The sequence below is a fragment of the Madurella fahalii genome (assembly GCF_045866475.1).
Source record: "Madurella fahalii IFM 68171 DNA, scaffold_1, whole genome shotgun sequence".
NCBI lineage: Eukaryota > Fungi > Ascomycota > Sordariomycetes > Sordariales > Madurella > Madurella fahalii.
Window position 1 is genome coordinate 1,131,230 of NW_027263971.1, and position 25,081 is coordinate 1,156,310.

Sequence of the window (25,081 nt, forward strand, 5' to 3'; positions counted from 1 at the left end):
CTGCGCCTTCCAGCAGCAGCCATGCTCAATTAGTGCTACCTTCCATGTAGGCTTTATAGACAAGAGCCGCCAACTTAGAGTCCCTCGCATCAGAGGGGTAAGATGGCCAAGAATCCACGGATCTAGGTTGAGCCACTGATCGTACAAGAGCAAGACATCCCATCACATGTTCTCCCACCAACCAACCAACCCCGTATCTCGTGCGAACGCCAGGTCGCTAGGCGCAAGCCTATTCCCTGCCTTCTGGCTCTTCCATTGAGCCCGCCCAAGGGAATGTGATGTCCCGCTGCCCTTGATTTGGTATGTACAATCCGGCCGATAGATCGCATCTTGCAAGGGTTTAACCAAATGGCTTCTCTCTCTTCATTCCCGTTTTGACAAGGCAAGCAGTCAAGGTGAAGGAGAAGGAGAAGGGTAAGATGGGAATCCGGCCTCAACCGATACCCCGGTCATCGTTTCGGGGGATGGAACAGCATACAAGCCGCCCGTTGCTGCTACTGCCGCCGCCGTCTCTGCTGCCCGCCTAAGACAGCGAAAACTTGCTGCTCTTTTTCTTACCCAACCCGAAACTGAACCGTTCCTTGAGCGGCGGTTTGTCCTTGTGACTGAGCACCTGCTCAACCGCCGCCGGCGCCGTGTCAGACCGCACCGGCACTCCCTTTCGCACTGGCAAGTGGCTGCTTGTTCCGTTCTGGTGGTGGTGGTGTAGTTGTTGTTGTGAGTTATTCTCGCCAGCAGCGGTAGTAGTAGTTGCGCTGCTCTCGGCCTTGTCGCTTTTGTTGTCGCCGCTTCCTTCACTACGGTCCGTCTTGTCGGCCTTGTCGGCCTTGTCGGCCTTGTCGGCCTTGTCGGCCTTGTCGGCCTTGTCGGCCTTGTCGGCCTTGTCTTTGTCCTTGTCCCTTTCTGCCTTGTTGAGGAACATAAAGCTCTTGCGTGTCATCGACTTGCTACTTCGGCCAGCGCGATTGAGGAAGCTTGACCCGCTGTTTTTGTGGTTATCGCCGCCGGCTCCAGAGGCGGTTGCATCCGCCGTCCCTTCCTTGTGTCTCTTTTCTTCCTCCGCGGCCGTCTGTTTGCTCTCTTGGATGGCTTTTTGGACCTGCTCCTGCTCATTCTTCAGAGCCTCGCGTAGCCGGGCCTGTTGCTCCTGGCGCTCTTTCGCCGCGAGGCGGGACTGTTCCTTTTCTGCCGCTTTTCGTGCCTTTTCTTGGGCCTTCTCCTGCGCTTTGAGCTCCTTCTTTTCTCGGGCCTTTTCCTCTTTGGACTTTGGTGCGACGGTGGCAGCTTCGTCCGATTTGGACATGACTGCTGGCGCAGGAGGCGGCGCTGCGACCAAGGGGTGTGCTTCGGACTGAGAAAGCGGCGGGGGTAGCGGGGGAAGGTTGGTAACGTCACTCGGGTGATCCACTGTGGCCAGTGTTTCATTCTCGTCAACTCGGGGTAAAGGTTGCGCGTGCATTCTTGAAGGTAGAACAGCGCTCGAGCCATTGACCTGCGCGGTCTCCAACGCAATGTCTGCTGCCTCGCTGGCCAACTTCACCTGCTCCAAGCCCTCGGCATCCATCTCTTCCCGCACCTTCTCGAACGTCGTCTCCTGGTAGAACAGTACATAGGCACAGGCCATGCCGGGCCTGTCCCCAAAGAAGTTCAGGACGAAATTCTTATCGACGGGCTCCACCATCTCGTCATCAAACAACAGCCAACCGCGGTCTTTGGTTTTGATGACCACAACGTAGTGTCCGTGGTACGCATTGCCCCCTATGTGCACGACGACGGCATAGAGCTCGTACATCCTGTCGGGATCTTCGGCATCCTCGGTCGTGTTGAACATGCGGAGGTGGTAGGGGTAGACAACCCGGTGGAAGAGCTTCTGCAGCCGGCTGTAGTCCTCAGTGTATTTGAACCGTTTCAGGTGCAATGCCAGGACCTTGGGCAGCTTTTTGATCTTCATCCGCTTCTCCGCCTCTTGCAAGCCACCGCAGGGATCGCAGTAGAACTTGTTTCTTTCGCACAGCATCTCCTCGGCCGAGAAGCTTTGCAAGCACGATGTCACCGATGAGTGCTCTTCCAGGTCGATGGACAAGTCTAGAAACGTCTCGTCTCGCTGCGATGCTGTCTCGCAGGCCAAGCATCTGGTTTCGGAGGTTAGCACGCCCTCGAAAATGTCGTGCACCCAGCCCGCCCCTGGTGTTCTGGTCCCGACGGCACTATTGATCTTTGTTAATGCTGTCTCGGTTGACAAGGCCACTCCGTTCCCATTCATGCTCTCGGCCAGTTCTTGCATGCGCTTCGCATTGGCTTCCACATTCGCAATCACGTCGTTGAGCACTATCCCATAGAACTCGTGAGCATCCTGGTGCATCGAGTTACGGAAACTCTCGTTGTCGCGCTTGAAGATGTCAAGAAACCTCTGGGGGCTGAGCACGCCCGTCCTAGACTGGCTTTCAATGAGGGCTGCGAAGATGTCTTTGAGGCCCGTGAAGGTGCACTCGTGCATGCCGTAGGCCTCTGGGTTCTCCTGTGCCAGCTCTAAAACGGGACCCCTGATCATGGCCTGCTTTTTCTTGTATTCGGGAGAGTCGGGCTTGTCCTCGGGCCGCACAGGTGTTATGCCGGGAGTTGGCGGCCCCGCACCGAGTGATTGCCACTGCTTCGCTGGCTGCTGCCCCTTGACGGCCCCTGTCGCATTCCCATTTGCCTGTACTGGCGGTCGTATTGTAACAGTCGCCTTCTTGATGTTGTTCGATTGGGCTCCCGGGGCGGGCGGGGGATAGTTGACGACGTTTTCCCGGAAATGCTCGGAATGGTACAGCGCTTGCACGATCGAGTTGCAATAGCTGGGACACTACAATCAGTATGGCACCTCACTTCGTCCGAAAGCGAGCAAAGCCCGCAACATACCATGTATTCCCGAACTAGACACCGTCACATGTATTAGTCTCTGTGTGCAGCTCGACGGGGGCTTCCCAGGTGCAAAACCCTTACATTCTCTAGACCGAAGAACTTGTCGCTACCATCTCCCCGAATCGGACCAGCATTGTGGAACAGTTTCTCGAGTGCAGTCCCGTCCTGCGCGGGTTCGTCCTTTTTGCCCTTGGCCGAGGCATTGCTATCGGATTTTGAGGTACCCTGAGGCGCCAATTGTCAACCTGGGATCAGGTTTCACGCAGCGGGGAGGAGACGGAAGGAAGATGCGGAGCTGAACGCAACTCGGGTGTTGCGGTGCCCCCTAAAGCCTAGGGAACTATGCCCACTTACGCTGCCGCCTCCTCGGAGTTTCTGGAAAAACCCCGCCATCGTGAGCGCCGCGGAGACCAGGCCGTCGGCGCGTCACTCGCCAGGCGGGGGCGGACGCAGTTGGCAGAATTGCGAGAACAGAGAAGGCCCAAATCCGGGTGAGGTCGACAATGGATCGAACGATGCGGCGGCAAGCATTCGGGCAGCTGGAACTGCAGACGACAATTTGTGTGGCACCCCAAGTCAATAGCGATTTACCGTCCTAGTGCGGTTGGGGACCTAAAAGTGCGCGCACCACCGAGTGTGGCGTAACGATTCAAGTCGCGCAATCCACCCTCAGTCTCGGCGCAGTTGCTTTGCGGCATCCGTGGGGTCGCTGCTCAGCCGTCTGGGGCGGGCCAGGAGATCAAGCATCCGGGTATCGATGTTCCAAGCCGGGTGGACAAACTAGGCAGAGGGCAGCAAGAGGGCAGAGGGCAGGGGAGAATGCGCACAAGGGGTCGGACGGCAGGTTGCAGCTGCGGCGAAGGAGCGACGAAAAAAAAAAAAAACGAGCGATGGGTGTTGGAAGCAGCGTTGGCATGCAGGTCGCCCAGAGGTTCCTGTCCTTGACATGGGGATTATTGCCAAGCACCCGACTGTAACCCCAGAGGAAACCGACTCGTTTCCAGAATAACTTATCCCTAGCGGGGCGTGGGGCGGCTGCGCGAGGAACTCCACCGAATTCTCCCACGGGCGAATTGTTGGGTCAGACCGTCGAACCAGCGTCGCTCCATCGGAGTCCGTCCCATGAGCTGCTGCGGCAGATCAACCTTACTGCGTAGGCAGGCCCCCATCTCCATACTATGTACATACGAATCCTGTCGAGCCAGGCGGATGTCGGCAAAATTGCCCTGACGGCACCGCACCCTCTTGCCAGCCGAAACCTGGCGCATTCAGCACAGTGCTAGCTTGCAGGATTCAGACGGGAAGGATCCCGTGCGCAGCCCTGCAAAAAAAGACAACACCCTTCAGCAGCTCGACTCGTACACTACAGGAAATGTCGAGTACTGCGCTGCACATTACGTGCATGTGCCATGGGGACTATCCAATTTGCCCGTGAGCCCGAGCGGAGAGACGGGAGCTGCATCTCAGGCAGCCGTTGGTCCCTAGTTCTAACCTAGCGTCTTTTCTTTTGCGGTACTCCGTAATAGTGGTTAGCAGAATCCGGGCGATCGGTCACCAGATGATAGGTGAGACGCACCTTCAGCGCGTCATAGTGCCAGCCCTCAAGCAAGTAAGCTTTGTGGCGGCTTGCAGCACCACAGGGCCAGAAGTGATCTGTACTGTACCACATCGGCGCGGCTCATCCACTAGGGACGCCGTCCAAACTATCGTATTATAGAGGGCCGTGCAGGCCCTGGCCACAGAGGCCAATCGCCTGCCCAACGGTGTGATCGCAGTATTGGGATTGCTCCCTCGAAGCGCCAACACCAGTCAGATGGGTTCACAGATTGGCATAGGATGAGGTGTGTCGGGACGGTTAAAGGTCGTCATTCGCTCATAGCCGGGCAGTTTTATGGCCATGGATGCCACGCTGACAACGGGAGCCCACGAGGGCGGAGTGTGGGGTAAAATCCAAGACACACAGACGGTTCGCTTACGCACCTTGGGTTTACCCGTACTCCACCGAAACCAGGCAAGGGCCATGTCGAAAGCCGCTTGAGTTTGACCTGCCAATAAAGCGCATCGCTAGGGGCGCGCGCAAGAAGTAACTATTATATCATCGCCCAGGCCTAACCGGTTTTACGGGTTTATATTAGTTAGGCTAGGATTTTCGGGGGTCGCGGTGCAGAGCTATTGAGCGCGCCTCTCGCCGATTTCGACGATTGCATGCAGAGAGCCTTGGCACCGCAGGGACCGCTTCTCAACAATCCTCCCCGAGTCAAATCCTGACGCACCGCATCGTTGCTAACAAAACGAGAGCCGCCGGAATGGCTTTCTCGGAAGAGAATACACATCTCAGTACTACGTAGTAAGTAACCCTGGAGATACAAAGAACACTACGCACGTATAGTATACAGTGTATTCGACGCAAAGGCATGCAGGCAGTGGAGCCGAACCAACGAACCCCCCTCCCCCATCCCACCCCCGGCCCCGGACCTTCGGGCCACCTTCCTTCATCCTCCAAAACCCCGCCATCAGGACCGCAGTAGTTCCCCTTCCCCTCCCGCAGAACGACCATTTGTTCTTCCACCGTATCTACCATCTGTCCAGATCTATCCAAGTCATATCAATCAAATAGTCTACGTCCCACATGTGAACAATGCAGCGAAAGATGCAGCAGCACATCTGCCCTGCATTTGTTTTCCATCGTAATGCACTCCGTCCGCGGGGCGGATGATCACGCCTACACAGGTCGTGCTCGGTGGCGAACATGTTGGTCCGCTGGAATAGGCATGTAGCGGGCACAGAGATCGACGGTCATGTTCTGGCAGTCCTTGAAAGTGTCGTTTGCCACGGCGTGACCTTCAGCTTCGAGTTAGCACCCGTGCAGGTAATAGAACGTCGGAGAAAGAGCTGCTGCTCGTGGTCATCGGGGGGGAATGAGAGTCACATGAGAAGGGATCCACGTTGGAGTGTAGGTGATACTCCTTGCCCCGCCGTCTGGGAAGATCATGCCGATGGGCGGGGGCCCACGCCCACCTAACCCCCGATGGTATGCGCATCTGGCTGTAAGGCCCCGGAGAACATAGCTCGGTTCCTGACGGGATCATCATGATTTTAGGCCCGGCACATGTTTTCCTATGAACAACGTCGCCGAGAAATGCAGGACGTGAGTTCTTGTGCACAGAGTATGGCGATAGCTGTAGGTCAGTCGAACTGGAGATATCGTAGCGCATCTGGACATATTCAGGGTCGCTTTTCTAGCGCCCATCATACATAGAGAAGGATCCGTACATTCGGGATATTGAAGTTCTGCTCAACCTTGAGCCTTCGTTCTGGCAATCTCTACCTGGACTTTCTCCAAGTCAAGAGATGAACCACCACACGAGTTCTGACAACAAGACCATTGGCTTGACCAGTGTCACAGTATCTGGCATTATCTTTTATGTTTCTCTTTGTTCCTTTGCAGGTTACCAAGTGTTTGGGAAATGGAACTTTAAGGAACCGCTTGAGCGTTGCAATCTAGGCACACATACTCCCAAGTTCCATGGAGATGTTTCTAGAGCTCTTTTGAGTTGGAGATATCACGGCTGGTGGGTGGATTTTGTCATTAGGCAGCAGAGAAAGCACGCTGGCTCGTAATGGATACACTGTTGGTATCTGCCGCCGCTGGTTGTGCCTTCGGTACCTAGTAATTAACCCGGCTGATGGGTAGCAGCTGTCGGGCCCTACAGGGCTAATGCGGATGCAATGCATTTCCTGCCGGTTCCAGGGTGCCATCCAGGAGGCAATCAGACGGTATCAGCGGCGTAATGTATCGTATGGCCTGCCAATACATGTATGGCTCCATACACCAGTAGGCTCATTATATCATCATATTGTGGAGCGGTTTCCTTCAGCGGGAGCCGGTTTCCGTTTCGGTGCACACCTTAATCTGACATTAGACTGTATGGTTTCACAGATAATCGGCCCTATATCGTGGCGTTACCATGTAGTAGGGTGGAGACTGGTAAACTTGCGATCATCTGACCCTATGCGCTCGTAGAATGCTGATGTCTCAGTTATTGATGGTTTGTTTCGGCGCACAAACCTAGTTTACACCACTTTCTTGTTTAAAATACCGTCTCTGAAGTGCCCCAATCAGAACAGGCATCAGTCCAATACTACACGGCATAGATACCGAAGATAAAAATTGTCATATAAGGTACCATTCCCCAGGAATTGTTCGCCTTTCTACCCGTACATGTATGCCGCATCCTGCAAGCTGCGGTTGAACCAATATGGCTTGACGTTGAAGAGCCGGATGGGGCCGCGGTCCGTCATTCTCTCGTTCATCTTGGCCCGCTCCGCTCCTTCGGCTCCGCCTTGATCATCTCGACCTGTAATATGTGACCAATTCGCCAGGTCTCAGGACCGTTAAGAACAATCCCCCGTGGCACATCCTTCAGTTGCACAACCCTCTCCTCGCCGAATAGAATAGCCGTTTGGAGCTGCGGATTAACACCAAAGAACCAGCGCTCCTCTGAATGCCAATGGACGGCAGGTCATCGCTTGACGTAGTCACAGACCTGGCATGTCGGCGCTCTCAAAGACCAGGCGGTCTTCAAGCACCTCATTCACGTAGTAACCCAGTGCTCCTCACTTAGACAGGGGTCGGCGGTGGTCAGAATGCCCTTGGGCAGCTCGCTCCAGCTATTCAGCTCATCGAGGTTGTCAGCCACATGCCAGGCCTCAGCTTGATCTGGCCCCAAGCACACATGAAGCGGTGGAGGCCATTGACAGCGGTGTTGAAAGCGGCCTCATTACCGTATGTTGTGCGTAGGATTGTATAGTCCAACTACCAGTGATTTGCGCCAACCGCCCGAGTCGACTGCGTGAATGCTAGTAATTGATACGAGCGGGAACCTTGCTTTCAAGGCCAACAAAACTCGGGGTTCTTCTATCAGCTCGCGCCTCGCGCCGCCGCAAGTCTGTAGTTGTCGATTGTGTGCTTCATTATTACAATATGGAATCAGGGACGGCGGTGGTTAACTGATACTAAATGCCTGTGAGATAATTGCGAATAGTAGGATCTTGAGCAGCAGGGTCGTTTTGTGGTTAGTTGTTTGCTTGCAAAATCTTCCCACGATAAGTCTATCTTTCTTGGCATGTTGGCAGCTGGCCGAGTCCGAGAAGATCAGGCGGCGCTGAAGGTTGGCTGAAATCGAAGAAGTGACGGCGCGAGCGACAGGTAGAGACCTATCACACACTGGATCACCACCTCAGCCGCACGCATGGCTTCGACTTCGCTGTCGTCCAACATATCCGCGCGACGTCTCATGCTTCTTGATTTAAGCTTGCCCCCTCCCTCGTCAAACAAAGTTGGGGCCTCTCCCAGGAAGTAAGCAGCGTCAATCATACTATTAGTTTGCTTACCTTGCTACTATCGGCCCTCTAGAATCTGTTGAGAGGAAAGGCTACGTGCGTCCGATACTCGAGGTAAGTGGACTTCTCCCTCCTCCTCCTCCTCCCTCTCCCCCCCCCCCCCTTTTCCCCTTTTTCCCCTTTATTTTTATTTTTATTTTTATTTTTTCAAATCCCTGATACCTCGCGACTTGCTGCGCAGATGGCCGACGGGGAGCTCGACACCAAAAGTCATCGTGACTATACAGTGGGATGGATTTGCGCCCTGTCAAAGGAGCAGACCGCGGCGACCGCCATGCTCGATAAGAGGCATGTAGATTTGGCAAAGCCACACCATGACAACAACACGTACACCCTTGGTTCTATTGGCAAGCACAACGTTGTTATAGCGTGTCTCCCAGAAGGCAGGTACGGCAACAACGCGGCAGCCAACGTCGTGACCCTGTTGGCCGGGACGTTTCCGTCCGTCCGATCGTGCCTTCTGGTGGGAATTGGGGGCGGCATCCCCTCCAAAAGGTGCGGCTCGGCGATGTCGTGGTCGGGAGACCTAGGGACCAGTACCCCGGCGTAGTGCAGTGGGACATGGGCAAGGCAAAACAAGGTGGCGAATTCGAGCGTACCGGCGCACTCGACAATCCACCTAACGCTCTGCTGACGGCCTTGGCAAAGCTGAGAACGGAAAATGAGTTGACCGGATCGAAAGTTGCCGTATACCTAAACGAGTTCAAGGACAAGTACCCCAAGGCGGCTGAGAAGTATTTGCCAGATTCACTTGAGGACATACTGTTCAAGGCAAGCTATGATCATGTCACCGCAGCCAAACCGGATAGGAATGCTAAGGGAAATGACGGTGATGACGAGGAAGAGGATGAAGAAGGGGAGGAGGAGGATAAAAAGAATAGTTGCCGATTTTGTGACCCGACCAAGGTTGTGAACAGGAAGCCCCGAGACAGGCGCGTGCATTACGGTCTCATCGCGTCAGGCAACCAGGTCATCAAGGATGCTAAATCTCGGGACAAGCTGGACAAGGATCTTGGAGGCAATGTACTCTGCATCGAGATGGAGGCGGCTGGGATTGTGAACAGTTTTCCGTGCCTGGTGATTCGGGGCATTTGCGACTACTCGGATTCCCACAAGAACAGGGCTTGGCAAGAGCATGCAGCAGCAGTGGCAGCAGCGTTCGCGAAGGAACTTCTGGGTATTGTGCAACCAAGTGAGATCCAGGGAGACCGCCTCATCAAAGACGCTCTCAACGAAGGTTAGTAACTCAGGGACGGGAAGGAATACACTTGGGGATGCTGAAATACGTATTCGAATAGCCAAGGAAGTCAAGCAAAACATAGAACGTGTTCGGAAAGCCGTCCAAGACGGATTTATGGATGCCAAGAACGACCTAGGCAATCTTCTTGGAGGTATGGTTGAACACATGGCTAGTAAAAGTTGAACCCACACTGATTTCCCATATAGAAACGGAGCTGCAAAAAAAGAAGGAAATTCTCAGCTGGCTAGCCGAAGGAGACTACACTACTCAGCAACATGACTACATTTCCAGACTCGAGCCGGGGGCTGACAAGTGGTTACTGCGTTCCCCTGGGCTTCGCGCCTGGCTGGACACACCCAAAAGGACGCTATTCTGCCCAGGGATTCCGGGTGCTGGAAAGACGATACAGACATCGATTCTAATAGATCACTTGATCGAGACTTTTCACAACGATCCTACAGTCATCGTCGCTTACCTCTACTGCAATTTTCAACGGCAACAAGTCCAAATGGCAGAACATCTCCTAGCAAATTTGCTCAAGCAGCTGGCCAAGCATCACAATTCTATGCCTAGCTGTCTGAAGTCGCTGTATCATGAGCTCACAAAGAAGAACAAGCGCCCTTCACTCGAGGATCTCTCGGAAACCTTTCAGTTAGCCGCATCGCCCTATTCGAGTCTTCATTATCGTCGACGCACTCGATGAATGTGACGACATTGATGGTAGCCGCACAAAATTCCTGGACCGACTGCTCGATATACAAAGCAAGATCGGGCTGAATCTCTTCGCAACATCGAGACACATCCGAAATATCGAGCAGAGGTTTGAAGGCATTCCATCTGTCGTGATCCGTCCTAGCCGCCCTGACGTTTTCAATTTTCTGAGCAACCACATGTTTCAGCTACCAGATTTCGTGAGAGGCGATAAAAGTCTCCAGGAGGAGATCAAAGCCGAGATAGAATCGGCAATTGAAGGAATGTCAGTATTTGATGATGCTTCAAATGTCCAAGAGAGACCATTGACGAAAGCTAATCCTCCCAGATTTCTACTCGCGCAGCTGTACTTGGATTCCCTGGTCGGCAAGTCTCCGAAAAGCGTTGAAAACTTTGCGAAAAGCCTCTACAGTATCACCGGATGGATCCAGTGCGCTTGACGAAGCGTATGAGAAAGCCATGGAGAGGATTCAACGCCAGAGGGGCGACATGTCCCGAGACGCCGTATTGATCCTCTCATGGATCATCAATGCAAGGAGACAGATGACCGTACCGGAACTGCAGGAAGCCCTCGCAGTCGAGATTGGCAAACCTGCACTGGATAAAGACAACATCCCGACCGCTGAGCACATGATCAAAGCGTGTGCCCCCTTGGTCGTGATCGATGAGGAGAGCAATATCATCCGTCTGGTCCACTACACGGCTCAAGAATATCTTGAACGGAGGCAAAATGTGTGGTTCGAGAGTGCTCAAGCCGATATCGCCAGGATATCTGTCACATATCTCTCGTTTGCAGCTTTCGGGAGCGGCATCTCCTCATCGTCTGAGATCCCGGATAAAATGGATACATATAAGCTGTACCACTACGCAGTCGAGAACTGGGGCCATCACGCCCGCGAGGCTTTATCCCAAGGAATGGAAGTCCCGGAACTAGTCGATTTTCTCCAATCCGACGAGAAGCGGGAGGCGGCATGGGTCATGGCACACCCGCCCAAATTCTCGTTCAACCGCTTGCCGGGGCAGGTGACAGCGTTGCATCTTGTGGGATATTTCGGCCTTTATGAGACTGCGGTGCTGTTCCTTGCGCAAGGGTATCCGCCCGATGCCAAGAACAAAGATGGGCGAACACCGTTGTGGTGGGCTGCGAGAAATGGGCAAGCATCGGTAGTGGAGTTACTGCTGGAGAAAAGGCCCAATCTTGAGTCCAAAGACAGCTTCGGCCTAACGCCGCTAGCGTCTGCGGCTAAGAACGGATATGCCGACGTCGTCAGGCTGCTGCTACAGAAAGGGGCCCATCCAGATTCTCAAGCAGAGCTGGATCATCAAACACAAGAGCCACGGTCCGAAGGGTACTGGGAGTGTGAAGACCGCCAGACGCCGTTATCGTGGGCTTCGATGAACGGCCACGAGGAGGCTGTGGGGCTGCTGCTCCGGGGGAAAGCTAACCTGGAAGTCAAAGACCACAATGGTGCGACCCCACTGGCCTGGGCCTCTAGGAATGGCACTACGCAGTCACGAGTCTTTTGCTCCATCACAGGGCTGATGTAAATACTAAGACAACATTGGAACAACAGTATTGCATATGGCGGCACACATGGGACATGAAAGAGTGGTGTCGTTGCTGCTTCAGCACGATGCTGACATCGAGACACGCAACGCAGGTGGTGGCACGGCGCTAATCGCAGCGGTCGAGGGAGGATTCGAGGCGGTCGTCAAGCTGCTGCTAGCGAGAAAGGCGACAGTGAACTATCGCTATCCTCTCTATCAACTGCAATGTATCAATTGGTCTAGAAATCGCGCCGGGTGACCTGTGCTGTACCCTGTCCCTTTGGCATACAAGTGATGGGAGCGCGACTGGGTTGAAGAGAGGCAAGTCAGCCCGTTGTGGCGGGCGGCGGAAAAAAATGACGATGCAATGGTGAGGTTGCTGGTGGATGAAGGTGCTGAGCTCGACTTCGTGGCACCTACTCCTTCAGCCCGGAGGGCTTGGGACGAACCTCAATTATCGACGGCGGTGTCTCCGCTATTGTGGGCTGCAGAGACCGGCCACGCATTGCTGGCTAAGATGTTAATCGAGAGAGGCCACGATATCACCATCAAAGACGCCGATGGTGACGACGCTCTATCGATGGCCGCGAAAAAAGGATACGCAGATGTGGTTTCACTCTTGCTCGCCTCAGATAAGGTAGACGTCGAGAGAAAAGACAAATGGGGCCGGACAGCACTGTCATATGCGGCTGAAAACGAGCACCCTAATGTTGTCAGGGTGCTCATCGAGTCTGGCAGAGCTGATCCCGACTCGAAGTCCGACTGCGGACGGACGCCATTGTCCTACGTTGCAGGGAAAGCACGTTGGCTAACAGAACCGGGTGTGGAGCTGTTCATTGCTTCCAGCAAAGTCAATCCCGATTCGAAAGACAAGAATGGCCGGACTCCAGTGTCATATGCCGCCGGAAGAGACCATATACCAGCTGCTAAGCTTCTAATTAGCTCGGGCAGGGTTGACCTCAACTCGAAGGATAATGAGGGCCGAACACCACTCTCGCATGCCTCGCATTACTTTGCCGAGTTTGTCCTCGGTTTCGATGGAGTTGAGACTGAATCCAAGGACAACGCGGGCCGGACAGCATTGTCACATGCCGCTGGGGACGGGTACAAGGATCTTGTCATGAAGCTTCTCAATCATGGAGCTGATCCAGATTCGAAGGATGATATGGGTAAAACCCCGTTCATGTGGGCCAAGAAGTGCTCCGAAGCGTTCAAAAAAGGGCTTTTCAGTCCGACTGTGGATGGGATCTTTTGGGAAGGACCTGAATACAGGGGTGTTCTGGAGCTGCTATACCCGACAAATTACATAAGACCAGGTGGCTACTTCGTCGCCACGGAGTTGTGGCCTGGTAGTCCCCCATGTCTCGATTCTCCAGATTATTCGGAGGAAGCGCAACAACAGGAAAACGCGACAACTGCTGCCAACCCAGTTGGGCTTCGCAACGGCAGCGCTACGAAGAAGAGACGAGCTGAGCCAGCCGAAGAGGGCCGTCCCAGAAGGCCACCCGGCCTCCGGCTCCGAGAAGTATAGTATCTATATTCTGGTTAGAGTTGGCAGCTGGAGATCCTTAGAAAGGGAGTCGCCACCTTATTACGCTCCGCTCTTTGTAGATGTCACGCTTCGAATGGATACCTTTTGTCCTTAGTCTCCGCCCGTTTATGCCGCGGCCACTTAGAAAACGGAAGCCTCGACGGCAACACATGGATTATAGATACATGCTGAATCCAGGACAACTTATGTGAGTGGTACACAATGACTACGGAAAGGGCAAAGCAATATTTCAACGCAATACCCTGTATTGACATGTCACTATGATGCTCGATCTAACCACTCGGACCTCTGACTCGGACGTATTCAAGCTCTTGCAGGACAACTTTATATCAACTCTCCACCCACTTCAACTCCCAACATACCACACCTACTGAAACCCTCGAGAGGTGCAACTATATCTTGTCAACTAGAGCGTAAAATAAGAACGAATGGATATGCTGGGAAGCAGGCATCACACAAAACTCAGTTTTGTAATAACTACATATATCTAGAAACACGACTGCCCATCCTAGGACTTACACCTTGCCAGTGGGTTTAGCTTGCCCAAGGTCATGGACATGCACTTGATGAAAGGTCCGGCTGTTCCAAAGCTTGGCCGTATCCCTCAGGCAACATTGAGAAACACGGACGTCCAAGGCGTGCGCTGAAAAAGAGGCTTTGCATTCTCCCGACTTAAGGACCCATTAATATATATCGTACAACAAATCGAAGGGACACCCCCCGCCGCCCGGCGCCGTCAAATTCTAGACCCGCAACAATACAAGACGGCGTCAGACGGCGCCTCATGTCGAGGTTTTGTTTTTGTTGTATCCCCGGCTCGTTATCCCTAGGTATTTACGCCTCCAGAACACCCCGAAATGCCCACCATTCCACATACATCACCGACGAAAGCAAGCTTGTCTCGTCCTTCCTTTTTGAGGTGTCATGCTCCGTCCCCTGGTACCATCTCCAGTTGGCTGGTTCAAAAGGGCCGAGGCCCCCCACCCCACTCAAAAAGATGGCCCATGCCATAACCTGCGAACCCCATTCTTCCCAGAAACCATTCCCATCGCCTCATACCTCGAACCGTTTAGCTCGAGAACCGGCGGGTAATCTTGGCAATGACTAGGGCACAATCAACCGGCGTCAGCAAACTCGGCCACGTCTCCCTTTCCCGGGGGCGTCAAGAACCAAAGAGAGAAGAAGAGAGGAAGAAAAAAAAGAAGAAAAAGAAAACTCACTATGCAGCGCCACAACGCTAAAGATAAACACCAGCGACAGCACCAGCACCACGACCGGGTCCACCTTCAGGCCGGGCGACTCGTCCGTGTACAGCCGGAGCATGGTGCTGCTCGAGCCGCCGGCGCCGGCGGCGCGTGTGCTGTTGGGCCGGGCATTGGCGATCTTCTCCTTCTGGTCGGCCGCGGCGCGGCGGCGGATGGCCGAGCGGGCGCCTCCCGGGGGAGGGGGGGACGCGGGCCGCGCCGAGGACGAGCCGGTGGCCGCGCCGGCGGGGGGGCTCGAGGGGGAAGAGGCGCGCGGGGACGACTGTTGGGCGCGCGGTTAGCGGTTGGGCTGGTGATGCAGAAACGAGGGTGCTGTTTGTATCTTTCGATAAGGGTCTTTGCATTGCGGCGGCCGGCACTTACCATGATTGATGGTTTGTGATTAGAAGAGTGGTATACTAGAGGGGCGGGGGAAAAAAACAGGTGTCGGCAAAGAGAGTGAAGGAATGGTTTGATGTTGGGTGTTGATCGGCGTGGGTGGATTGAGGATGGTGAAGCTAGAGACCGCAGTTCCACGTCCCCTAATTATCGGGCGTGATCCGTGCTTCCAATTGAGGCCACGGTTTGGGAAAGCCACTGGGGCTCCATTCCAATGCGGCCACCTTGGCTGAGGTGCGAAAGTTTGCGGCCGCAATTTTGTTTAGCCGGTGCGGGTGGGTCTGCCCCAGGCCCGGTTCAGCTGCTCGACTCCAGGCGGTACTGCCAAGAGTCTTGACAGGCTAGTTCCTGGCTCAAATTTGTCTTCCCCGACTTTGTCGTTTCAAGAGGTTTCGAATACAAGTATTTCAAAAAACGATAAAAATGTGGAGTCGATGAACGAACCTGACTGCAGGAAGAGAAGTCGAGGGACGTTAGATAGGAACGGCAAGAAGCAACTACAGCGTGCGTAAGAGATATTCCAAACTTACAATGCCGTTGATCACGAGAGATGTATTGAGAAGGTCATTTTAGTTCATTTTGCATTAGACGATCCACAGAGCTGTCTCCCAAGTCCGGAAGACCTTAGGCATGTGGGTAAACGTGCCCTACTACGATGCTGCATTGAACGTCGCCCTGACTGCGTCCGCTTGCTGGTTGCATTCTTCCTACAAACCCTGAAACAAGGCACACCATGAGAGACCGCGGCATCGGGCGGGCTGAACAACTCCTCTCGATTTCCCCGTCGCACGAGACGCAATGTTCTTGGATCATCACATCGCCAACAGCGAGACACAGATAGTCCCTCAATTCGCACTTCCCTATATTTAACCAAGCCCAGGTCAGGCCAGCGTAATACAGCTGACCAGCGATGCGATTAGCTACACCGCTTCGCCACCCCGTCCCTTGTAACCCTTGCTCGAAGTGTCCAACCTCCTTATCTACCCTCCTCATCTTTCTCTTCATCCATCCATCCACCACTTGCCCGCTACCAACCCCCCGCCGAGCGCGCTAGCAGTAGTTATAGGGAGGCAAGGAAGTATACGTAGTAATAATACCTCCTTTGGACTTTCACAAAACCTGCCGGTCCTTCTTGAAACAGAGACACAGGAAAGAAAGCTTCAATATACATGTATATGGTATGTGGAATAGACGAGTGTGAACGTGTTATTCCCGCATGAGCCCAAGGGGTGGAAATAAGAATAATGTCAAACAAACAGAAAGGAAAAAACAGTTGAAGCAAGCCAAAAAAGGAGAATAAAAAAAAGGGGAAAAGCGAAAAAAGGAAAAAGGAAAAAGGAAATTTAAACGACGCCCTTCAAGGGTAGGTGGATAGGTCGGTAGGTAGGGACTGGTGAGGGGTAAGGTGTAGTGTGGTGCGAGGAGTAGGAGCGAGATTTGTCCCGATAAAGGGAGACAAAACCAGAGGGACCGGACAAAAAAAGCAATCATTTCGTCCGTCCAGGACAAGTTCTCTCCTCTGAGGGTGGTTAGTCGACATAAGAAACAAAAACCAAAACGAAGTAAGTGATATCTGACAAATGCCGTCTTCTCTCCTTGCCTGCTTGCCTGCCCGCTGCTCTCCGCTGCGCTAAGATGGTGGAAAACGAAAACCAAAAACAAGAGAAGAGGGAAAATGATATAAAAAAAGGGGAAAAAAAAGGGGTAGACCCGTCGCCCGGACATATACCAAACTCCCCACAACAAAAGAATTCCCGAAATTTTTTGGTTTCAAACTGAGCCGGTCCTTTGCTTTCTACCCTTTCCGTTTTTCCCTCCGGGGTTTTCAAAACATTCGAGAAGGGCAATAGAAAGGGAAGATGGACCGCGTCCGCGAAATCGGTCCCCGCTCCTAATAAGTCTCTTAGCCCTTGAATCGACTCGAGGGGCCGGTGCTCGTTCTGCCAGCCCATGTTGGAATATTAGGCGGCACGGCGTATCTACGCTGCTCTCTCGCGAACCTATCGACCGAAAGCGCACCAAAGCATGGCAGGTCTGAGCAATGCCTGGTAGCGCTTGCCGCGATAAAGGGAGGACCCGAGCCGGAAGTTAAGAAAGGCAGTTAAAGAGTGACATCTAGGACCAGGCTAACGTCCCGTACATTGGGGCCGGCGAGGTCTTCGAGAACAGGAATGAGATCAAGCAGCTCGTTGTCGTGAGCATCCGAGAACCAGCTGCTGATTGGAACCGCGTGTTGGGGATGGAAAATGTAAGATGTCGGGGAGTTATCGATAATGATCGTGTCCTTCAGGTCGCGGCCGACTTGTGACAGGTCCTTCACGTAGTTGCCCTGGTGGTTGTAGCAACTCTCTCTGAATAGCCGGTGGTGAACAACCTTGTGGATGTCCAGCTGATCGAGAAGCGGGTCGCCATACTAGTCGTAGTTAGCATCCAACAGCCCCGTGCACGTTTTAGTCTCTCCGTACCTTGGACACCGACGCGGTGAAGACGACAACTTCGTAGAGCTCGCCGACTCTCTTCATGAACTGATCGACGCCCGGTCTTTTGATAACATAGACATTATGGTAGTTGCCTTCGATCTCGACGGGTATTGTGAAGTCGGCCTGGTGGAGGATCTGGAAACGGTCAGCGGTGGTTTCTTCGACGACAGGACCTTGCTTCTTGCCTTGAACGAGCTGTGGACGAGCGTTTCGTCTAGATCAAGGACAAGGCATTTTCGGCCCTTGTGCTCCGGGGCCTGGGGAGGCAAGAGGAATCTTTGGGGTTGGTCGGGAGCGAAGACCGTAGGGCTCTCAATTAATGTGGTTGTGGGGGCATTAGGGACTGCCGGCACTGGTCCCGGGGGCGGGGGAGGAACCCTCGGGAGTGGCTCCTCAGCGGTTCCCGTAGCTGCTAATGGTCCCTGCTGGCGAGCGCCGGAAGCATCCGGCATGGGCACGTCGCCCTCGGCATCCTTATCGGTGGCGGCCTCGTCCACTTTCTCCGTGTCGGCGCCCACTACGTGTGGCGGCTCCACCGAGATCACCGGGTTGCTTGAGCCTGGGCCAACAAGCGTTGTCTGCTTTGACTCGGCGTCCCGCTCTCCGCCGACTGTAGACTGGTCCTGAGTGCTAGCCCCGGAGATCCGCTTCCCATTCTTCGATGGCCCCTGTGGTGGGGCCACCTGCTGGGTTGGCTCCTTCTCAGCAAGATGGGTCTTGCTGGCGGACGCCTGTTCCGAGGGCGTTGCTGTTCTCCGGCTGGCAGTCGGGGGCCGCGCGGGAATTTTGTCGAGCTTGTGGTTGGGGACGTCGGGTCCAGTGTCGAGGCCATTCGCGCTATCCGGTACGACGCAGCACCCAAAGAGGGCGAGGAAGCCACCCTTCTTTTTCTTGTGGGACGCTGCTGCAGGAGAACTGGGTTCCGAGTGGCCTGGTGTCGCCGTTGGTCCTGTTCCGACACCTAAACGGTTACTAGACGCGCTACCATTGCGGTTTCGTCGAAACATACTTCCTCGGGATTCCTTGGAGTGCCCACCAATGCTGTCTCTGGGATCGCCAGCAGTCGCGCCGCTCAGTCCTGTCGCTGTGGGCGAGGGCTGGATTCTTTGGGACGATGACCTTGAAGGGACCTTGAGGAGACCTCGGCCCTTCTTCGTGGACGCTCCATCGTCGGACGTAAGCATGTCCTTCTCCTTCGAACTCTCCGCTACCGCTTGCGGCCTGTCTTCCGTGCCCCGTGCCATCTCAAGTAACGAAGTCGGTGATGGTAGTCGGCCAATTCAAAACCTTGGCCGCGAGAGTGTTAGCAAAGGTGAAGCCTAGAAATATGATGCAACCACGGCGAGGCCAGGTCAAATTTGGCGCAAGTCACTGCGCGGCAGCTAGCGTTGGGCACCCTGTACGGCAGCCTTGCGGGTGGCCAATTCAAAATCGCACGCTCGCGCAAGCAATCCGAATGTCTAAGGCCACCATCGCTGTTGCCGGCAACTTGTGCCAGTCGGCCCTCGGACGCGGCCACAGGTTTGATGGCGGACGACCTACCCACCTCGATTCCAAAGAGCAGATCCCGAAGCCCTCCAGCGCAGCCCAGCCCCTATCTTAGCGGAGTCTGGCCGCCAATTCTCTGATACCGAGCCACCTTCTTGTCGCAGCCGCCGAATTGTCGGCCGTCAGGTATCGCGTACGCGTCCTCGAAGTGAAATAAAACCGTCGCGAAAAAGCCGATCCTCACCGCGACCGACAGTCGGGGTGGTGTAATGCAGCGGGAAATTGGCGCGCAAGGCGGATCGGGAAAGGGACCGAGCACACACACGGCTGTGCGTGCCTTGTCTCGAGCGACGGCGACAGAAAGATAGCGAAACCAGGTCCAAAAAAGCAGCCCGCCGATTGAATATTGGCGAGCCGATAACCAGCCGATGGCCGAGCGGATGGAGAAGGGGAAGAAGGGCGTCTCAGCGGCTGAGGAAGTCGTTGAGAGCGCAAGCGAGATGATTTGACTTTAAAGGTGATGGGGTCGGTACTGGGACGGGCTCCAGGCGCGGAGTGGGACGGCTGGGGAAGTAGGACGCCAGGAGTGGTATAGCGGATTGCCTTGCAGAGATGAGCCAGATGGGCAAAGGACACGGTGCACAAGCCAGCATGATGAACTGCGATACGGTTAACGAGGGCGTCTGGGCTTGACTCTAACAGGTCTCATCGCGGCCCTGCCCCCGTCAGGTACCCGTCAGGTACAGATACCCCAGCAGCTAATCCATTCTCGCCGCCCCCAGGTGGGCGCGCTGTTGGAGGGTGGTGTTCGCTGGGCGCCGCTCGCCATTCTGGCGGGAGCTACCCTGTGCAAGGTAGTTATTGCATTGCGAATTGCGGCCGCATTTCCAGATCGATGAACAGTCAGTCCAATATATGCCGGGAACATTCCATGCATAGGTCGTCAGCAGAAACTCTCTGTTCACTCTTTCCCCGGGCTGCATCAATCTCACATGGGTAAACTCATCCGGTCGTCTGTCAGCCCGACTGGCTAAGCTACCCTGTGATGAAGATTGGGCTTGGACGATCTTGGTGCCTTTCAGAACTCCTCGTTGCCTGTGACTTGCCGCCAGCTCCCGTCTGGCGACGCGGGAATCAGCGTTGGCTTGTGCCGCCAACGCCAAATACTGAGCACAGTCCCGCCCCTTGGTCTCGGCGACTGCAGCCCCAGAATGCCAATTTGATGACAACGGGCAACGGACAGAAAAGGGCGACAGCGCTGCCACATGGCGGAGGGGCCGCTCTTGATGCCGTGGGTGACTGGGCCCGCATTGAAATCTCGCTGTCGCCCAATTGCCCTGTGAGACTTCAGCAGCCTGGCTATCACGCCAGATTCGACCGTTCAAAAGCCTGGTAAAAGCTCTCCACACCTTACAACATCCGCCGGTCCACAAGCATCACTTCGAGTAGCAGGGTCCTCCCAGCAAAGCGCAAAACAGGCAGCTTGATAGCATTTCCCCCAGAACCCAGAGCACGGCATCTGGCCCTCGGCAGGGGATGCTGGGAAGCTGCAGTTGGGCCTGCTGATTGGCCGTGTTACCGCCCGGTACGGTGACGGCTTGCACTGACTCTTTTCAAATACAACCAGTCGCTGCCGTTGCCTTGTCGTTGTAGTGTGCCCCAACCAGGTGAGGAGACTCCGCGCAGTACGAACTGTGAAGTGCTTGCGAGAAACCCGGGTTGCCGCCAGGCGCTGCGAGTCCCCTTGGGCGGGCTCCTCGAACTGGGCCCTTTCCGCCCTGCAGCGGCGAATTGGAGCTCCGGCTTGGTTCCGGTACCCGCTCGCCGTCAGCATCGCATCCTCATTGGAAAGACCTGGGGGGCGATCTCGAACTGGCCCGGGGCGGAGGATCGATATGCGCCAATGCAAGGCAAAAAGTAAATTCGAGCCAGTTCGCGTCTCGATTGCCAACTCAATCTGCGTACGGAGTCTGGGGCCAAGAGAAAGTGAACGCACCTGTTAGTTCGGGCCGAGTCAACATACGGATAATTAGGGAGCGTCTCTTCGGACCGTGGAAAGCGTCTCAATATACTATCGAGCTAATCCTTACTTTTATGAAGAATGTAGAGAAAAAAAAGTAAACAGAGAGGAAAGAGAGAAAGATAAGGGGGGAAAAAGACACAAGAGGTTCTGTAATACTTACAGCATAGTAAGGCACGTCTAATATTTTAAAGAAACACGTTAGAAAAGACTCTAATACACTATGTTCTCTGTCGTTGCACGTCTCAAGCGAAGCAAGGAAACCCTGATCTACTGCGGAGTGGCGCTGTGTCGGACCAGTCGTTATCCGGCTAACCATCTACGAAAGCATTCTAGTGATCGCGTAATTTAGCAGGGCTCGGAAGAAAATGCTGTGAAGTCCGCAAGTAGCCTAGGTCTCGCCATCTAAAGAGTTCGCCTCTTGGGCCTTCCTACCTCCGAGTCTCGGGTGGAGTTCCTGGGGTGGGTGGCTTGATGTGTCCCAATGACGCGGGAACTGTGGCACTGTGGCTGTGGCTAAACACCTCGGGACATTCACATGTCATCGGCCGTTGACTTCCGGACTCTAACAGCCGACAACGAAGCTAAGCAAGCTCACCAACTATGTCTGCCCACGTTACCCGCATCTGGATGAAATCCGTCTTTCCAGGCAATTGCCCTTCGTGAGCCACCCAAAACGAATTTCAAACGGTCGGCTTTACAGGCGTCTCGTTCACTAGAAGAACCCCGCCGCCGTCCCTTTTTATTGGGGCTCCCTCGACAGTCCAGCGCCACAGACATCGAGTTCGCTCACCGGTATTCCACCCAAAGGGAACACGTCGCGCTACGGCGACTTTTCAAGCTTCCTCCAAAAAACAGTCGGCACTGATGGAATTGTGCGTCTGATCCCGGTGACTCGGGATATACAAGAGACGTTTCCGCGCCTAGGTTGCGCCTTGCCAGCTCGGCCATGGCGGCGCAATCGACGCTGCGGCACTCGGCGGCCGAGGAGGCAATCGCCGCCTTCATCGATAAATACACCAACCTTATCCGCTCCAAACTTGCTAGCACCTCCAGGACGACCCGCCTCCTCGCTACGCTAGCCCTCGCCACGTCCATCATCCTCGCCGGCGAGGGCACTCGACGGCGGTGGAAGCGAAAGCGCGCCGAGAGAGAGCAAGGGCTGAAGCTGGTGCGAACCAATTCGTGGCTCCACAACAAGGACGGCTCCCGCACCATCTACGTGCCCTACAAGGATGGTACCTCCAAGGTGGTCATCAATGGGACTAAACCGCTCACCTTCGAGGCCCACCGCCGGCTGTTCCTGAACCCTCCGCGCGTGTCGGGCTTGGGCGATGGGCATGTTCCTTCGACGCAGACGAAACCCGGGCTCAACCTCGCCTTCCTCCACCAGTTCCTCAGCCTCATGAGCATTATGATTCCTAGATGGACGAGCAAGGAGGCCGGTCTGTTGGTGAGCCACGGCGCTTTTTTGATGCTGCGTACCTATCTGTCATTGGTCGTTGCCCGCCTCGACGGTGAGATTGTGCGAGATCTTGTGGCTGGGAATGGCAAGCTATTCCTGTGGGGCCTAGTCAAATGGTGCGGGCTAGGCGGCTTCGCTTCGTACACAAACGCCATGATCAAGTTCCTCGAGTCCAAAGTGTCCATCGCGTTCCGCACCCGCCTGACTCGCTACATCCACGACCTCTACCTGAATGAGAACCTCAACTACTACAAGCTTCACAATTTGGACGGCGGGGTAGGGCAGGGCGCCGACCAGTTTATTACACAGGACCTTACCCAGTTCTGCGCGGCGGCCGCGAACCTCTATTCCTCACTTGGAAAACCGTTTGTCGATATATGTGTCTTTAACTACCAGCTGTACCGCTCGCTCGGCCCGCTGGCACTCACCGGTCTCCTGAGCAACTATTTCCTCACGGCGAGCATCCTCCGGAAACTGTCACCGCCGTTCGGCAAGCTAAAGGCCGTCGAGGGACGGAAAGAAGGCGACTTCCGGAGCCTACACGCTCGCCTCATCGCGAATGCCGAAGAGGTGGCCTTCTACGGCGGCGCTGAGATGGAGAAGACATTCCTGAACAAGGAATTCAAGTCGCTCAAGAACTGGATGGAGGGCATCTATATGCTCAAGATCCGGTACAACATTCTCGAAGATTTCATCCTTAAGTACAGCTGGAGTGCTTACGGCTACCTCCTCTCGTCGCTGCCCGTCTTCCTGCCCGCATGGGGCGGCCTCGGTGGCGCTACGGAGCGTGCTGAGCATACCGAGAAGGGCGGTCGCGAGCGGGCCCGCATGAAGGACTTTATCACAAATAAGCGTCTCATGCTCTCTCTGGCGGATGCCGGTGGGCGCATGATGTACTCGATAAAGGACCTCTCGGAGCTGGCGGGCTATACGTCACGCGTGTACACGCTCATCTCGACGCTTCACAGGGTGCACGCAAACGCTTACTATGTTCGCGGGCGGGACAACGAGCTGTACTCGCTATCAGACGTCCAAGGGACGACGCAGAAGGGCTTTGATGGTGTAAGGTTGGAGAATGTGCCCATCGTGGCGCCCGCGCTGTGGCCACAGGGAGGTGAGGAGCTGATTGAGTCGCTCTCGATGATGATCCGCCGGGGTGACCACCTTTTGGTACGTCTCATAATAGAGTCCACACGCACACTGAGGGGATATCTAACCGCGTCACAAAAACTCGTAGATCTCGGGCCCCAACGGAGTCGGCAAGAGCGCTATCGCGCGCGTCATCGCCGGTCTCTGGCCCGTCTACCGCGGGCTGGTCAGCCGGCCAAAGCACAATGGCGAGGACGGCATCATGTTCCTGCCGCAGCGGCCATACCTCAGCATCGGCACCCTCCGCGACCAGGTCATCTACCCTGACGGCGAGGCCGACATGCGTGAGAAGCGCAAGAACGAGTACGACCTCAAGCGCGCCCTCGAGCAGGCGCGTCTGGGATACCTCCCGGACCGTGAGGGCGGTTGGGACACGCGCAAGGAGTGGAAGGACGTCCTGAGCGGCGGCGAGAAGCAGCGGTTGGCAATTGCGAGGTTGCTGTACCACGAGCCGCAGTACGCGTTTATCGACGAGGGGACGAGTGCGGTCTCAAGTGATGTCGAGGGGCTGTTGTACGAGATTTGCAAGGAGAAAGGGATAAGTGAGTCACCCCCTTTATACCGTGTTGATATATGTTCAGCATTGGAATTTCCGTATAGCATGCTAATGCTGGTTCGCGGGGAAACAGCGCTCATCACCATCTCGACGCGGGCGTCGCTCAAGAAGTACCACACGTATAACCTGGTCCTTGGCAGCGGCGAGAGCGGCGACCAGTGGGAGCTCCAGCGCATCGGCACCGAGCGCGAGAAGATGCACGTCGAGCGCGAGCTGCAGGAGCTGCGGGAGCGCATGTCGCAGGTGGAGAAGTGGAAGGCGAGGCGGGAGGAGATTGAGAAGGAGCTTGCTAAAGTGTGGGTGGAGGGTGGGGAGGAGATGGACCCTCCGCCATATGTCGAGAAGAAGGAATACGAAGAGGAGAAGGGCAAGGATGTGGAGGCGGAGGAGGAAACGGACGGGAAGGGAGTGGCGGAGGAAGGGGTGAAGGAGAAGGTGGAAGAGGAGAAGCAAGTGCCGGGGAAGGAGGTGGAGGAGAGTACGGTGACAGAGAGTCTAGAACATCTGGAGATCGAGGCTGAGGAGACGCAGGACGAGGCCGAGTATCAGGAGGCGCGGGAGGATATCGCTGCTGAGACTGACGCAGAAACGGAAGTCGGGGATGTCGAGGCGGCGGTTGAGGTTGAGGAGGATGTGGCCGCTGCCGAGGGGTCAACGGTCGTTGTTTAGAGCTGATTTGTTTATGATGAGTTGATATGGGGAGGCTACTAGTATATTCGGGAGGCTCTCTGCGACGATGTAACCGTAGCGATACGCAGGATAATGTGATATGTTTTCCGTTTACTCATCTTCGGAAGTTACCATGGCCAGGCTCGCGAGCCGAGCAACTGGACTTTACGGCTGCCCCTTACTGACCTCACGGACCTAACAAAATGTGAGCCACGGGGCCCCCATCAGGTCCGCGGTTTTGGTGTCGACGGGA

The 25,081-nt window shown here is 55.0% G+C and overlaps 8 protein-coding genes across 8 annotated transcripts; 5 read left to right on the forward strand and 3 right to left on the reverse strand.

Annotated features, from left to right (window-relative positions):
* Window positions 1-523: 523 nt before the first annotated feature.
* MFIFM68171_00340 (Carbon catabolite repression protein B) lies at window positions 524-3,297 on the reverse strand (the record flags this gene model as incomplete). Its single annotated transcript, XM_071055762.1, has 4 exons — window positions 524-2,837; window positions 2,902-2,915; window positions 2,986-3,129; window positions 3,259-3,297. The coding sequence occupies 4 exons, from the start codon at window positions 3,295-3,297 to the stop codon at window positions 524-526; spliced, it is 2,511 nt and encodes an 836-aa protein (XP_070911863.1).
* A 5,191-nt stretch (window positions 3,298-8,488) lies between these two features.
* Window positions 8,489-8,857, forward strand: MFIFM68171_00341 (Kinesin; the record flags this gene model as incomplete). Its single annotated transcript, XM_071055763.1, has 1 exon — window positions 8,489-8,857. The coding sequence occupies one exon, from the start codon at window positions 8,489-8,491 to the stop codon at window positions 8,855-8,857; it is 369 nt and encodes a 122-aa protein (XP_070911864.1).
* Window positions 8,858-8,868: 11 nt separating this feature from the next.
* Window positions 8,869-10,698, forward strand: MFIFM68171_00342 (NACHT domain-containing protein; the record flags this gene model as incomplete). The annotated part of the gene is made up of 5 exons (XM_071055764.1): window positions 8,869-9,544; window positions 9,606-9,698; window positions 9,754-10,198; window positions 10,272-10,523; window positions 10,587-10,698. 5 exons carry the CDS (start codon window positions 8,869-8,871, stop codon window positions 10,696-10,698), a joined length of 1,578 nt encoding a protein of 525 aa, XP_070911865.1.
* A 19-nt stretch (window positions 10,699-10,717) lies between these two features.
* Window positions 10,718-11,806, forward strand: MFIFM68171_00343 (uncharacterized protein; the record flags this gene model as incomplete). The annotated part of the gene is made up of 1 exon (XM_071055765.1): window positions 10,718-11,806. One exon carries the CDS (start codon window positions 10,718-10,720, stop codon window positions 11,804-11,806), a length of 1,089 nt encoding a protein of 362 aa, XP_070911866.1.
* A 517-nt stretch (window positions 11,807-12,323) lies between these two features.
* On the forward strand, window positions 12,324-13,337 carry MFIFM68171_00344 (uncharacterized protein; the record flags this gene model as incomplete). The annotated part of the gene is made up of 1 exon (XM_071055766.1): window positions 12,324-13,337. One exon carries the CDS (start codon window positions 12,324-12,326, stop codon window positions 13,335-13,337), a length of 1,014 nt encoding a protein of 337 aa, XP_070911867.1.
* A 1,090-nt stretch (window positions 13,338-14,427) lies between these two features.
* On the reverse strand, window positions 14,428-14,989 carry SBH1 (Arf guanine nucleotide exchange factor sbh1; the record flags this gene model as incomplete). The annotated part of the gene is made up of 3 exons (XM_071055767.1): window positions 14,428-14,462; window positions 14,579-14,885; window positions 14,987-14,989. 3 exons carry the CDS (start codon window positions 14,987-14,989, stop codon window positions 14,428-14,430), a joined length of 345 nt encoding a protein of 114 aa, XP_070911868.1.
* Window positions 14,990-17,102: 2,113 nt separating this feature from the next.
* Window positions 17,103-18,725, reverse strand: MFIFM68171_00346 (Serine/threonine-protein phosphatase dullard; the record flags this gene model as incomplete). The annotated part of the gene is made up of 4 exons (XM_071055768.1): window positions 17,103-17,414; window positions 17,467-17,616; window positions 17,667-18,442; window positions 18,491-18,725. 4 exons carry the CDS (start codon window positions 18,723-18,725, stop codon window positions 17,103-17,105), a joined length of 1,473 nt encoding a protein of 490 aa, XP_070911869.1.
* A 3,213-nt stretch (window positions 18,726-21,938) lies between these two features.
* Window positions 21,939-24,828, forward strand: PXA1 (ATP-binding cassette long-chain fatty acid transporter pxa1; the record flags this gene model as incomplete). The annotated part of the gene is made up of 3 exons (XM_071055769.1): window positions 21,939-23,624; window positions 23,692-24,145; window positions 24,233-24,828. The coding sequence occupies 3 exons, from the start codon at window positions 21,939-21,941 to the stop codon at window positions 24,826-24,828; spliced, it is 2,736 nt and encodes a 911-aa protein (XP_070911870.1).
* Between the last annotated feature and the right edge of the window lie 253 nt (window positions 24,829-25,081).